Here is a 15,886-nt window from a genome sequence, read left to right as displayed (position 1 = left end):
ACATAGGGTTGCTTATTTTAAGTTTGCAAATGTCCTGTAAACACTAGTGTGCGTTTCACCGTTATTGTGTTTCACGACCAGTGTTCTCTTTATGCAAGTTTTTGTTGGCAAAATAGGTCGGTGTGCCAACTCAATTTATAATTAATTGGCAAAATATTATATATAAATTTAAAGACTTTTTCTGATTGTAGGCTATTATGAAAATATTTAGCTTAGTATTTCTTTTTTTAAAGAAATATGAAACGCTTCACGATTTCGCGTGTCATCCTTGCGCAGGGGCTATGCTAATCTTCTCTGTATCGTTCCAATTTTAGTATATCTACTGCCGAAGCAAGTTCTGCAAAATGTTGTTAATCAACAAATTCTTGCCACGCTGATAAGCATCGCAAATGACAGTTGTCTATAACAAAAGAAAGACAGTTTTATAGACTCACAAAAAGGATGAAAAACCAACTCATTGCTTTTTTAAAGGGAAGACTGTTCATGAGCTACGATAGAAATGTTTTTTGGGTGATTTCCACAAGCATTTGTTTCATGGTGCCTGGTTTCTTTTTCCCTGTTATTGAAGCCTATTTTTCGCTGATATGTTTGCAGGTCACTATTGTTGCCTGTATTGCGATGTGTCAAACATTTCCTTGTTTACTGAAATTATTAATTGCAAGATATCTTTTGTGAAGCGAGGTGACAACACCACTCTTGCTTGGCGATGAATATTCTGATGAAACCGCTCGATTCGCTATAAGTGCGCAAAACAAGTGGCCTCGTTTATTAGGCATTGTTAAAAAAAGTCAAAAGTGTTGTAAAAGGAGCTTGGCCTGGCAGTAGCGTTGTTCGATTAATTTTGTTGCTGCGGTATTCTAACATATTAAATATGAACAACACGTAACGCTAGATACTGGGTACGAAATGCGTTCTTTTTTAGCATAAGAGTCAACCTACCTAACATTTTATTAGTGCAGCCCGCCACAGCTCTCCTTAGTGCCAAAGTGGCCCGCATGCAAAAAAGGTTGGTGACCCCTGCATTAGAGGACTTCTCCGTTTCCCATTATTTCGATTGCTGCATCACATCTTTATCTATGAGGATTCGTTCCAGATGGTCATGAGCAGTCGAGATGGATTCAGGACTAATGTTTCTGTTACGGATGACGATGTACAATTGTACATGCCTCTTGGACCTTATCTGCTGATCTTGAGTGCTCAGATAAACTTCAGATGTGGCTTCTCTGTGAAAAACTGATTCAAGGCCAGTTCATCCAAAGCTATGTAAGTGTAGATGTGTGCACGAAGAGTTATTTTGTAGTGCGCACACTTTAGAATTTGTCTTGTGGTTGCAGATCCATACACATCGGCTTCGATCTAGGCATCATCAATCCCAGAGTTCTCTATGGAAGTTCTGAGAGCTCTTGGTGCAGCCATCACAGCATGCAGCTCACCAAGTCTGGAAATAATTTCTCTTTTCAGGTCGACCCGTGCGTCTAGCAACTGCACTGCCTTTTCGTAGAGGGCCATGTCGAAGGTTATCACAGTTGGGTACCCCTGACCAACGACTAACGTCTTCAGCTGGGATACTTGTAGAATCACAGTCAGCATAGTATGCCACTCATGAGCAACTTCAGGTAGCAGGGGCAGTGCACCAACGTGAGTGAGTGGTTGGCAAGATGAGATGAGTGACTTGTATCCTGCTCATCCGGGGATCTTGCTCTGTTCATCATTTTCTCTTGCTCTGGACAAAGTAGATGCTGTGACCCACCCTAACTGGGCCAGTTCATATGACTGAGCAACACCTGTTGTGTTGGCCTCAAACCTCCGCGCTCTGTTGTCAAGTTCTGGTTTTGGCTTGGCACATGGCTTAATGGGCACATGATATGGAATGATTGATAAGTTCTTAGCTGCAGTAAGTTCGAGCTTTGGTGCGACTAGTTCTCCTGGAACATTTGCTTTCTGATAAACTGCAGTGATTGTTCCATGTGTGGTGTCTTTCCAGTAGGCGGACAACAAATGAAGAGCTTGTTTCCAAAACCGCTTACATCCACTTTTGTGATTTCAAGAAAACCACGAAAAACGTTTATGCGCGTATGCGGTTTTAGAAGAAAATGCATTTTTAGTGTCGAATTTGAAGCAGAAAGAGAAGGTTTTGGAAAAAAAGGAATGGATGGTAGGTACCTATGGTAATACTGTACCTAATGACACTCTAAACTCAATTTTGTAAATGTGGCACCTAAGCGGTTTTGAAAACAAGCTCTTCAAATACAAATAAATACTTTTTTATTTCCTTATTTTCACTTTTATACTTAATTACGAACAAATACTTTTTTGAAGGCGGACAACGAAATATAATTTCGGCGGCCATTTTGAAAACCAATATGGCGGATAGTTGCAAAGTGGTTATCGCTTGGTATCTGGGTATGCTTCTAATGGATTTCTTGACCCTTAAAACATAGAATTAGCATGTTTGATAAAGTTTCTAAGTTTATTAGGAGCCGAGATATATCAAAATATATATTTTGCGGTGGCCATTTTGAAAATTCAAATTCAAAATGGCCACCGCAATTTTGAAAATTCAAAATGGCAGTCATGGGGACAACTCTGCAAATGTAATCAACGTTTTTCGAATTCCTCATGGTCTAAGCTTTCCGAAAATGTATAGGTTTGCTAATCTCCAAAAATTTTGAACGAAATTACATAATGAACCTGACTATAAGTATATATTGCATATCGTGAATGGACTCATATCATCTATCAATTACGTAATATCATTAACAACACTGGATCTGTATTTTCATCTTTCAATATTTTAGAATATCACACACTACCTTCTGATATGCTGCTTTGCCCGCTCGGATCAACCTCGCATTGCTTTTGATACAACAATAAACATGATTTCCCGATCAACTTGATGCATTCTCCAAAGTTTCATCCCACTATTCTATATTTTTCCTGGTAACGTAGCCTAGTCATATCTACGCTTCGATCGCTAGTCCCCCCGACCCAGCTGGGCGACCCTGCCCCAATGTCTGGCCAGTGCACATCTGTGCTTGTTGGTTCTACGTCAACACTTTTCTGGTAGGTAAAGCATACAATATATTCCCACATACCATCTTTTTTTTTACACCAATTAATTGAGCCTTTGATCCAGATTTTTATATAATTTTCGTCTCCCACGAGTATTTAAACTGTCGTTGTAGCTAAGCTTCTCTTCCTCGTGGAGGACCCCAAAGCTTATCCGCTCTGCCCACGGGCAGACCTAAGGAGTCAAACGTACCTGTGTTACAGTCACATGATGGAGATATGGGCGCTGCCCGGCTTTAAAACTTCTGCCGGTACCAGTCGCCCCACAAGACGGGTCACCTGGCCCGTCGTGAGCTGACCTTTTTGCGGTTGCAGATAGCCAAGCCCATCTCCCTGGCCCGTTCTGCCATTCTAAATTTTGCGGACAAGTCGCACAAAATTTTCGATTCAGACTTTCCTTCCACAGATACCTAGACTCCCCAACCTGGCCCTCGCGACCTAAGCTGGTGGACTTCCCTTCCGGGTGCATCGCCACCCCATAATCACGTCGCTTCCCACTTCCGCAGGGCGTGGCAGGCCGGTTCTTTAAAGTCTCTGACTTGGCTATGTTTATTGTGTTCTTCTCGCCGTGTCAAGTATTTTGTACTCGTGCGTTGTTGATCAAAATAAAACAGTTTATCACCGTTAAAAAACTCACCTTGGTGTATGAACTTACCTTTCTCTGAAGGGAAGTTGGTACACCCTAAAGCAGAGATGGCAAACCACTGACCCACGGGTCACGAAGTGACCCATCACAGGTTTTCAGTGACCCACTTGTCTTTTTAAAATAATGAAATTTAAACAAATATTTCAGCAAAGAATAAATGTTTCACTAAATATTTGTAATTAGGCCCCGCCCTATTTTAACTGCATAATACATCAGGAAGCCCTTTGCGCCAAATCAATCAAATCTCTTCAAAAAGTCGTAAGTGTGGTAACAAAAATAGTCAACTATATTGCATCTCATGCTCTTAATAAACGCCAGTTTGCAAATTTATTGTGCGCGTGTGACAGTAAATTTAATGGCTTACTCATGTACAACAGTGTAACGTGGTTAAGTTGTGGTAATGTTTTACAGCGATTTGTTGAATTGTTGGAAAACAAATGTTGTAGACTTAAATCATCTCCTACAAAAAATTGAAATGAAAACGGATATAGATGGTTGTGACTTTCCTGCTGTTGAAAACCATGCTGAAAATATAATTCTTACAGAGTGGAACTCCCTGCCAAATTCGTTTAAAACTATGAAAAGATTTGCGGTAGCTCTGTTAACATTGTTTGGTTCTTAATATTTGTGCAAATCTTTCTTTTCGCACATGAATTTTATACAATCAAGCACACGGAATCGTCTCAGCTCAGATATGAGTGCTGCATGTGTGAAGCTAAAAACTACGGATTACCAACCAAGGATAATAGGACTTGCAGAGAAGATGCAGCAGCAAGTTTCGCATTAACATGTAGTTTCGCATTAACATGTAATTAAATGTATGACCCACTTCAGGCCTCGAAATTCGTTTTTGTTGACGGCGGACAAACGTGTCCGGTCTGAGCAGCTATCTCGGCGGACAAATTAAGTCTCTCGACGGACACACGAGTTTTAACGTCGATCATCATGCTTAATCACTTTATCTTGATAATTCTTTGCCATTTGAGAACTATAGCTACAGTGTGGAAGGCTTTCTAAAATTTCAGCAAAGTCACTCTGAAAAGCTTTCATCAGACCAACGACGTGCGCTTGAAGAGTCAAAGCGCCAGCTAGCTGCTTAATACGCCGCATAACTGATTAATTTCCACCTAACGAGGTCGTATGGCCTCTTGCGTCACAATGCTCTGGGCACAAGTCGGAAAACTTCTACACTAACGCTATTATTTTCTGCTGTGCAAAGTTTCACTAAGCTTTTTCTAGATTTATTTTTGTGTATCATGTGAGCGAAAGTGAATATTCACTGGGCCTTTTCTTTCCTACTGCAATACCAAAACTTAACAAATTTTGCTGCGTCTTGCTGTAATAGCCTACTCTTACAATCTAATTTTGTAACCAACCTTGCCTTATCAATATTACTCGGAGATGAAAGCTAGACATTGTGACGTAAGACTTGAACTAAATTGCGCGTGATTAGTGTAGAAGTACCGGTACTCCCATCGATTCTTGGCGAAGAATTCACCTTTGTTACGCTGATTCAATGTCATCAATCGTTGAAGCAATGTAAAAATCGAAAAATTTTTCTGCTTGAATTGAAGCTAAGGGATATAATACAGCATTCACATTTTGTAGATGCGCGCTGAAATGCGCGGGAAATAATATTTTTGCAACAATTGTTCGTGCTATGCAACGGCGATTTGTATCGCTAGTTCCTGTGTTATTTCTCGGCGGACAAATATGACCGATCTAGATGGTACTTCCCGCGGACATCACATGCTGTGACGGCGGACATGACCGCCGTGTCCGCCGTGAATTTCGAGGCCTGCACTTTTGTTTCAAGGATTAAGGTCTCTTTTGTGACCCATGCACTAAAAAAGGTTTGCCATCCCTGCCCTAAAGGTAAGTTAATGCAGTTTTATAGCTAAAATTTTTAGCATTTTGAACACGTTAAAAGACACAATATCAACTAAAAGTGCAGAATACAAATAAAGCATTATTTTTATTCAAAACCATGCTGAAAAGTAAACCAAAAACTATCATGTTACAACACACATGTTACAAAGGTCAGTTCAATATAAGCTACATCAGGGACCCAGAAAACAAAAGAATCTCAAATGCTGACACCACATAGATTGCCAATATGGATGAAGTTGTGGCAGAAATAAAAATTCTCCAAAGTGTGAGGGATATTAATTTTTACACGAATTTAGTGCCCTTTTTAAAATTTCTGGTGATTGGAAGAATTTATTTATTTTTTTACGTATTTTAATGACATCTTGCCACTTGATATAAATAAGTAAAATTCGAAATGTATGTAAATATGAAAGTTTGAGATATAAAACCCGTTATCTTATGATTTTACTCTGTACTTTGAACTAAGAGTTTATACCTGGCTTAGCTGATGAAATTTTGTAATTGTATTTTGGGTAGTTTAAATAGGCACCTTTTTATGAAAATATAATCTCAACAAGTGTTTTCTTTAGTGAATGTGTGTAGAGTCCAAATCTGTTAAGGGTTTTTATTTATCTATTGTGTCGTTTTCGGTCAGTACAGTAGTTTTTTTTAAAACCAACTACCAAATTAGATGATTTTCACATTACACTACATACGTCATAAGTATTGTCTTTGGCGTCACTTTGATTGTGACGTCATAATGACCATCTACATACGGTCGGGTCTGATGACTAATGGCTGCGTAGCCTTGCTTTTTGATAATGAAAAAGTTTATTTTGTTAACTAATAGGAAGCGAACCTGATAACAAGTGTAAAACACTTACCACCTGCTATCTTAAAAATGTGAGCCACAGTGGAGCAGATTGTGCATCTGCATATGATTACATAAGCTAAGATGCCTTGCCATTTGGGCAGATGTAGAAGATATCAATACTGTAGTTGATTTTTGGATGACAGATAAAGCCAGGAATTGTAAAAAGCTCCTTAAAAGGCTTGGTATAGAAAAGAAGAAAACATTGAAACGTTGCCCTTATATACAATCATCATCCAAATCCGGTTTTGTCCCCACAAGGAAAGGTGGTCGATGATTTCTTTGCAGCTATTGCTTTCACTCCCATTCTCCATCTCATTCTATCCATCGCATCTTTTTGCTTGAGTCCGACTTTGTCTACCTCATTCTTCACCTGTTTTTTCCATGTTCTTTTTGGATGTCCCCGTTTTCTCTTCCCGTCTATCTTCAAATTCTATGCCTTTCAAAGAAAACTTTCTTCCTTCCTCCTTAGCACATGTCCATACCATCTTACTGCGTTTGCCCCTTCAAGGTGTTCAACAGTCCCCCTCATCTCTAGCATATCCATCAGTTCTTCTGTCTTTCTCTCCCTCCTGGATTTTACTCCACACATTGCTCTCACAATTGCCTATTCTGTTACCAAAGTGACAGAGAAAATCTGGCAGTGAGTAGTAGTATTCCAGTTTTATTCAGGTGATGTCACCGTTTCTGAGGGTGGCTGGATCCACTTCCACGTGCTGCAATCGCCTTAACACCCTGTCTCCACATCGATCTTTCTAAAGCATTCTCTCTTGTCAAGCCAACCTTGCTTCTTTCCTCCACATTTTCTTGGGTCTTCCTTGTTTCCGACAACCCTCCACTTGCAACTCCAACTCTCTTCTCAAAACATCATCTTCATCCCTTCTCAAAGCATTCCCATACCACCTTACTCCATTTGCCATCGCCAATTTATCAACATTCTCATTTAACCCAAGAAAATCCATACATTCCTCGGTATTCCTTTTGTCCATCAGCTTAACACCACATATTTCCCTCATCATCGCTCTCTCAGTTCTTTTTAAAATAGCCAATTTGTTTTCCCGTAAGCACTATGTCTCATTTCCATTCAGCATTGCAGATTTCACCCAAGTAGTATAATTGTTCCTCTCATTTTCAACAGATATTTTCTACCACATAACAACTCTCGATACTCCATAAATTTCGCCCAACCAAACCTTACTCTTGCAGTCACTACTACTCTTTTCAATAAAAATATCTCCTTTAAGACAAGGTTTAAATTTACTATCTTTATGGAGTTTTAAATTACTATATTTAAGCTATTTTTCCATACAACTCTGAAACCAGGAATATTTTAACAAAAAATGACTGAAAAAAAATTAATGCTTTGAGGTGTGGTGCTTCCATACAATGCAACGTATTTTATGGCTTGCAAAGAAAGCAAATAAAGAAGTTTTACACCAAGTGAACCTAACCAAATCTATGTTTAAAAATATGAAAACCAGACAATACAAATTTCTCAACCATGTAATAAGCAATAAAAAACTGGAGCATCTTTCTTCAACTGATAGTTTTTTTTTTTTGGAAAATGAGTACCCGGCAAACAAAAACAAACTAATCTGAAACAATTTAATGACAAGGTAGAAACGCTCATTCATACAACAATAATAGGAACACTTGGTCTAATTATTCGTTCGAGGCCGTCGATGCCTGGTTCAGGCAAGCTAATTGAAAAAGAAGTACTTGTGTGTAACTTGAACACTGTTAGTGTAATAGTTTTGTATGCCTGCTTTTCATAACTCTCCAAACTTTTACATCCATTTGTGGTTGACCATGCATGTTATTCATATGTTGTTATTTAAGTGTGGAAGGTTTTTGCTTTTGACATAAATCATGGAACTTTAGTACTTTCGTGTAGTTTTTTTTATGTGGCCTGCATCATTACTTAAATATTTTTCCAGGAATGTTTGTTCTCTATGATAAAAGAAAATTCGTCAGCAATACAGACATTTTTTTGTTTTCTGAGACCCTGATGTAGCTTATATTGAAATGACCTTTGTAACATGTGTGTTGTTTGTGTGTTGTAGCATGGTGGTTTTTGGTTCAATTTTCAGCATTGTTTTGAATAAAAGTAATGCTTTATTTGTGTTGCACTTTTTGTTGATATTGTGTATTTTAAAGTGTTTTCAAAATGCTCAAAATTTTAGCTGAAAAACTGCATTAACTTACCTTAAGGTGAGTTTTTTAACATTAATTATATCCAAAAAGTGAATTGCAATAAAAAGCCGAAAGTAGCTGAAATCAAGTTTCATTTACGCCTTGAGTGTTTTTGTAGATTAATCAAAATTGTCTATAATTGTCGACTTTTAAGAATTTTCTGGATGGGGAGGTTTTTTAATAGAAACTGCAAACAAATTAAACTAAAGGTCTTGGAATGTTCTGTTGTGCCTTAAAATTTGAGCTAAAGTTGACATTAAAATTAATGAAATTGCTAAAGAACGTTTTTCAGAGTTTTGTATTCTGTTTTCAAATTCGAACTCCATGGGCTTCCACAACCCAGACCACGAGTTTGCATATAGTGGTTTATTTAAGAAATGATCGAATTAATTTCTATCTCATGCAATCGAAAAATCGGCCACCCCCACTAGTGGGGAACAAACCGACGATGGATTATGATGATGATGATGCATTAAACCAAACAGATTTTACTAAAAGGCAGGAACATTCTGTGCAGACAATAATTTGTTCATGAAACTTGTGTAGACTTTTATTTCTCGACGTGCACCTGCTTGCTTCCGTTTCAATACAATTTCATGGCGACTCTATTTTTCAGTTATCAAACTGATGTGAAGCACATTCGAATCCTGCAGTCGCAAAACATGTTCTACGTCGCCGAATCGAAAAACTTTAAGTCTGTTCAGGTCAGTTAGAAACAATCAGTTGTAACTATCATCTTTCTCGCACTATGCCAACCATTGCAACTTTTATGAAAAATTAAAAATAAAACATTGAAGTTAAATAACTTGTAAGATACTGTAGAATTTTCATTTGTAATTCAATAGATTTTTTGTTACATTGAAGAAGCTTTTCAAAGTAATTGGGTGTCTGCAAATTTATCAACACAACGGCTGATTCATGCTTGCCCGACATGTAGCCGGTTCAGACATTGTGGTAGTGTAAAGTAGAGCCTCTCAGATTTTATAGGTTATGGTGAGAGGTTTGACAGAGACGGATTGTATTGTCTTTGAACAACAGGGTAGAATATAAATTTGTGCTCCAATTTTTGTGAAATTTCAAAAGCAGTATCAATTTTTACTCAACAGAAATTTTTTGTAGGATTTAGTGAGATTTTACCAAGAAAACTTGATGAATACCTCGTTTCTTGGCCTGGACACCACTTTAAAGTTTCCTTATCGTGATCCTGGCTTTTTTCCGGGTATGCCCGGCCCCAATATCCCGAACACCCAGCAGCATCGGCAGTCTGTCCCTCCCCGCCCTTCAAAGCCAGTCAGCCGAAACTCTACATTCACTCACAGCAACAAACCTTCTCTGGAGTCCCCTTCTCGTAGAATGAACGGCCTCCCTCAAATAAGTGAGCTTTCATTTTAAATTATTATTTTCTATCATGTTACTATAATAACTATATAACTATATAAACTAATATAATAACTACATAACTATAATACCAGAGGTGCTATGAAAGATATACTTTTTAAACTAAGAATGCATACAAAGCTTGGCCAACGCTCAATTAAATTTCTTGGAACAAACACTTGAAACAAATTACCGGAACAGCTAAGAAAAATTCAAACAATTAGTATGTTTTCTAAAAAATTAAAACTGCACTTGATGTCTGGGTATAAGTAACTGATATAGTGCCATCAAACTGTTTTTACTTATTCTCACCGTATCTCGCTAATTACTGTATATTCGCTTTTGTCTTACCAGTATGCTGTGTTGTATGTGTATAGCCTATGCCATTTTGTATTTCTGCATCACTTCTTGTATTCCTGTTTTATATTGTACAATGTACATACTGTTAAATTTCGTGTGTGTATTGTTTTTTATGTTGTAATGTATACAATATATACTTGCGTTCAACTCCGACACCGTTCCATGTCAAATAAGTTATGACACCACACGGGTGTGGCAGACTTGATGACCAGTTCGGTCCTTCTGCCACTCCCATCATCATCAGCAAACATTAAAACAACCTAGTTCACATTGTAATTTTGTATTGTTTTTTCCGCATGTGCTGTTGATGCAAATAAAAGAACTTCTCTCTCTCTACTAACTTTTCATGGAAGAATTTTTTTTTTATGCATTTTGATAGGATCTTCCTACATCAGATTATTATCCTTGTTCACGCGCAGTACACTGAGACGTAGAAAGAAAAAAAAGATTCGGTTTTTACGTTTTTGGTGATTCTTTGGTGTTTAAGTATTATCTTTTTCGAATTTTTTTTTGATAAACCTTTTTGTTTGGTAAATATAACGAAAAGGAAATCGGCCACCGGATGGCGCTGTGTGTCTTGTGACGTCATTGGGTGCCAACCAAGTTAACAGCAGTGCTCTCACTTTTAGGGATTTAGTTTCAAATTGGAACTTTTAGGGTCGAATGCACCAACAGTGATTAACTTAAACAATGATTAAAGTTAATCATTGATTAACTAACGAGTGATTAAAGTTAATTCGTTGTTGGTATGCACCAACAGAATTTTGTGCATGATTAGCTAATCAATGATTTAATCAGACTGTTCATGGTTTTTGCTGAGTCATAACTCTAGCATGGCCACCTGGAGATCCGGCCTGATTTGTCACATTTTGCAGATTTTGATTACAGCTACTGCTAGTGTTTGACTGACATTTTCTGAGATGGTTTTACTTTTTGCGGTTTCCTAATGCCATAAAACTTTTTTGTTGCTTTGGGGAAGCAGTAGCAAATGAGAAAAAGTAAGTTGAAAAACGCTAAATCAGACTTATTGAAAATTAACAGTCTGACTAAAATCTTCGAAATCAAATTTTCTTTGTTTTTCAACATGTGAGGATGTTAAAACCTGTTGTGTCATCTGGGGAAAAGAATAAAGAAAGCGTAAAAATCTAATTTTTAGAAAAATATATTTAAACGTTTGCCGTAAGTTAGAAAAACCTGGAAATTTCTGCAAAATGTGACAAATCAGGCCGTATCTTTAGGTGGCCATGACTCTAGCAATGAGTATTTGTTATGTGGTTCAGTGCAGTTCAGTGGTAGAAAAAGGTAGGCCTACATACATTGTTTGTTCATAGCAATGGCAAAAAGTGTTACATTTGCTGATAAATTATTTGGTAGAAAGGTAAGCTGGACCGGCATTCACAAATTTGCTCGAAATGATGTCTGGTGTAATATGTGAGCCAGGTACTAAGCAGCCCTTTTGTCAGGTGCCAATGAAACATCTTTTTAAAGTGCTCTCTGGTTTTAACCACTGAAGTTGGTGTACCGTAACTTTCACTACATTGTAGAAGCAGCCTGAAATCAGCTGAATTTAGCAGATGCAGTTAGGCTACAAGGTTGTTCATCAGAAATTTGAAAGTGAATTTGAGACAATTCCATTTAGAACAGTGTTTCCTAACCGGGGTGGGAGAGGAGTTATGACAGTCTAATATCAAGAAACGATTTCTCATGCTTTTTAAGAAGATTTGAAAGGGCATTTCAAGTGTCAGCGACGGTTGTGCAAGGTTGCTTAGCAAGTTGCTTTGCTTTTTAAAGCTTTGGGGCCCCGGATTTTCGCTTGGTACCGGGCCCGAAATGTTCTCTTAACGGCCCTGATACAGTAGAAACCGTCGCATTTTGAAAGAGGTTTATCTTGTTTTTGACCATTTTGTGCTCGAAATACTCAGAATGAACTAAATTTAATGTAATTTTTTCAAAATTGTCTGAAGGAGGCCTCCACCTGTTACTGGGGTTGCCTAAGTCAACACACTGGAGGGGTCCATCTGCATGGATCAACTCCTTGCTGTTTAAACTCCTGGCAACGCCACTACAAGTTACTAGTTTAGGTACTAATTTACAGTAATGCTCAGGCTTTGTTAAAAACAACATGTTGTATTTGCGCCCATTGCGACAACATACAGTACACTGCGATTACACATGCAACACAACAGACAACTGGAAGCAGCAAAGGAGCCATACAGTTATTGAGCAGACGCTCTCACCACTCAGCCGGCTAGATGTTAAGGTGGAGGTAATGGAATGCTTTTCATCAAGACACAACTGCCAACTAGAAATTTATTTTCATAAACATTGGGCTAATGTAAGTTTTTCTGCAATGATTTTACTACATTATTTTATTGTTTTGTATTTCAGTGTAAAACAAATATTTCACAATTTTTTGTTGACTGTTAAATTTAATTCATTTATAAAATGTCAAAACAACGATCACACAATTTTTCCCCACACGAAAAAGATCTGTTTCTCGCTTGCATTGCAACATATCGCAATATTATTGAATGCAAGAAGACTGATGGTGTGACCACACGGAAGAAAAATGATGCCTGGCGGGAACTAACAAAAGACTTCAATGGTGCCTCAACCTTCGCAGTTAGAGAAGAGGGTACGCTTCGAAGGTTGTGGACAAACATGAAGGCCCAAGCAAAAAAAAAGGTCTCTTTGGCCCGCCAGGAACGCTTCACAACTGGCGGTGGTCCACCTCAAAAGGGCAATGACACCAAAAAAGATGGTGTTGTTTTGGATCGTGTAGAAAGTAAGTCCAACTCTGACAAATAAGTGCTACACATGCTATTATCATGAATGAGTGCGTGTCTATATAAACTACACTTTGTAGAAGGTCTTATGGTTGTTCTTCAATTTGCAGATATGATAGCATCTCAATTGCACCCCCTGCCATGTCAATATGATGATGATTCATTTTTTAATTCTACAATATTGCCTCCACCTTCAGGTTTGTATTTTATTGTGGTTGTGCTTACCACAATGTATAGATTACCATACTTAATAATAATCTAACTAATAACTAATTAATAATTAAATACTAATTAATAATCTTATCTTTAATTAATCTATCTTATTTGTTCTGCAGAAACTGAAAATAATGAAGATATGCATATGTACTTCTTCTTGAGCCATGCACAGAAGAAGTGAGCACTGCATCGTCTCCAGAGGATGATGTTTATGAACTTGTTGAAAGTGTGCACGAAGCACAAAGTTCAAATCCAGCTACACCAATCACTGTTGCAAATGAGGACACATGCAGGGTGGTTGCAAGTAAAAAGCGAAAAGCCCCAAATGATGCTATCAATAAACGGAAAAAAAAACCCTTGTAACGATGACGTAATTGCATTAAAAATGAAAGTACTTCAACATGAATTAGAATGCAGAAAAAAAGAACACGAAATGAAGCTGTATTACATGAAGAAAAAATTTGAATTAGCTGAACAAGTGATGCAGGCACAACTCGACCAATGCAAAAAATAACAAACTTGAGCTTTGCTACTAAGTATTTATGTGATAACTAGGCGATTTTTTGTTACTAAAGTTACTTTTTTATAGTTGTGTGTGGGGGTTGTGTGGGGTCAATGTTCAAGATGTTATAAAGTTACCAAAAGTCACTTTTTGTGTTTTTAGATTACTTTTTATTTGTTAGGTCACTTTATTTTGCATACTTTTTTGCCTAATTCCCCTTTTTGTATATCTTTTTTGCTACTGGAGAGATGAATTTACATTTTATGTAATGCCAAGACTTTTAATATATCTTCTACTATGGTATGGATTTTAGGTATGCACGAGCCCATGCTTGTTCGTATCACGTGTATTACCAAAAACTCGTTAATAAACTTTTGCGATCAAACAAATTTTGTAACTATATTTAACCAATTGTTTTCCCTGCAACAGCTAAGTAGTCTAAAGTGTTCGATTGACAGAAACTTCCTCCCAGAGAATGTAAAACATTACATTGTGTGCTGTAATTTGAATGTGTAATTCTGATTTGAGTACTAATTGAAACTAATTTAGATGATCACTTTTTTATGTGGAATTGCTGCCATTTCTTTCGCTTTCTTGTTTTCGTTGAATAAAGTTACTTTTTGGTGACTTTTTCGCAAAATTGTAGTCATTTAGGTTGCAAAAAATCGCCCTAGTGATAACATTTTGTATATGTACAATTGAATGGTTGTAACTTTTCGCTGTTCGTAATTGGAAAAGCTGATATAAAGTGGCCCAAGTTAAAAAAGTGGATTTGAGATCATCAAGTTCAAAGACCCATGCCACGACAAACATTGCCACTGAAGGTCTGCAATCTTTATTTTAATAACGGTTGTATGCCCTAATGAAGATTAATAAAGATTGCAAACCTTCAGCGACAACGTCCACCACAGCACGAATCTCCAAACTCGATTATCTCAAAATCACTGTTTTGACTAGGGACAGTGGAATAACGGGACGACTCGCTTTATTGATTTTTCTTGCGATATGGACAGCTGGAGGGTCACTACAAAATTTAAAAATTGGCAGAACTGCAAAAAGTTTTGTTTGCTTTTACGCAAATTCATTTTTAACAAATGAAATGCTATATTTTGCGCGATGTTTAGGATGCTAGAACATCGACAGAACCTTGCTACAGCAGTGTGAGGTTAACTACTGTTACTATTGTAGCGTGAAATCTATTGCTGCATTATTATAACTAGTATAGCATTACATAAGCATGATATCACATATTTTCATACGTTTATTTTGGCAATACACACTTTGTACACTCGTAGACAGGTCAAACACGCTGCACCTGGGTATGCGACATATGGCGGTAGACCTCAAGCTGTAGTTGCACCAGATTTTGTCATAACACTATGACCCTCCAGTTGTCCACCTTCTTTTTGAGTGAGCAATCCCCTACTTCTACCATCCCTAGTTTTGACTTTGGCCACTTTAGAATCAGCTGTCCTAATTGTTATTCATACAGAACAATTTAGAAATAAACACACCAGGTAGCTGTAGCCATGGTTTCATAACTTTTTTAAAACAGACAGAAAAAACTAGTGCCTTAGGATACTACCCTGCCAGCAAATCAAGCACTATTTACATTGATTCAATGTCTGTAAACGTTGAATCAATGTAAAGAAATGATTTGCTGGCTGAGTATTTACTCACAGATCCTTCATCAGGTGTACAATGAAAGAAAACAGCAACCGGCTCATTTACAGCACTGGGTAAAAATCAATCGATTCATTAAAAATATTACTTTAGTTTAAAAATATTGACAACCCATGTCCTCCTGGTGACAAGATTGGTGTATGAGTTCCAAGACCGGATTACTTTAGAAATATTGACTGATAATTTGCCGTCTCATTGCGTTTCCACCAACTGTGGGCATGGGTTGCTGTTGGCTCCTTATGCTGGAGTTGGCGTGAGATGAAGATTCTTCAAAATTCACAAATTCACCACGGCGAACAGCAAAATTATGCAAA

At 37.6% G+C, this 15,886-nt stretch overlaps 1 protein-coding gene and 1 non-coding gene across 3 annotated transcripts in view; one reads left to right on the top strand and one right to left on the bottom strand.

Annotated features, from left to right (window-relative positions):
* LOC145774372 (guanine nucleotide exchange factor VAV2-like) overlaps positions 1 to 15,886 on the top strand; it is a 145,029-nt gene that overhangs the window by 117,559 nt on the left and 11,584 nt on the right. For both annotated transcript variants that reach the window (XM_082585605.1, XM_082585604.1), the window contains exons 23-24: positions 9,265 to 9,352; positions 9,768 to 10,023. In XM_082585605.1, coding sequence (XP_082441731.1) covers positions 9,265 to 9,352; positions 9,768 to 10,023 — 344 coding nt within the window. The remainder of the gene's footprint in view (positions 1 to 9,264; positions 9,353 to 9,767; positions 10,024 to 15,886) is intronic.
* Positions 232 to 334, bottom strand: LOC145774923 (U6 spliceosomal RNA). Its single transcript, XR_014290096.1, has one exon. It is a non-coding gene; the product is annotated as a U6 spliceosomal RNA (small nuclear RNA).

This window comes from Aplidium turbinatum, chromosome 7 (assembly GCF_918807975.1).
Source record: "Aplidium turbinatum chromosome 7, kaAplTurb1.1, whole genome shotgun sequence".
In the NCBI taxonomy this organism is placed as follows: Eukaryota; Metazoa; Chordata; class Ascidiacea; order Aplousobranchia; family Polyclinidae; genus Aplidium; species Aplidium turbinatum.
Note: the sequence above shows the minus strand (reverse complement) of the source record. Positions and strands in the feature narration are given on the sequence as shown.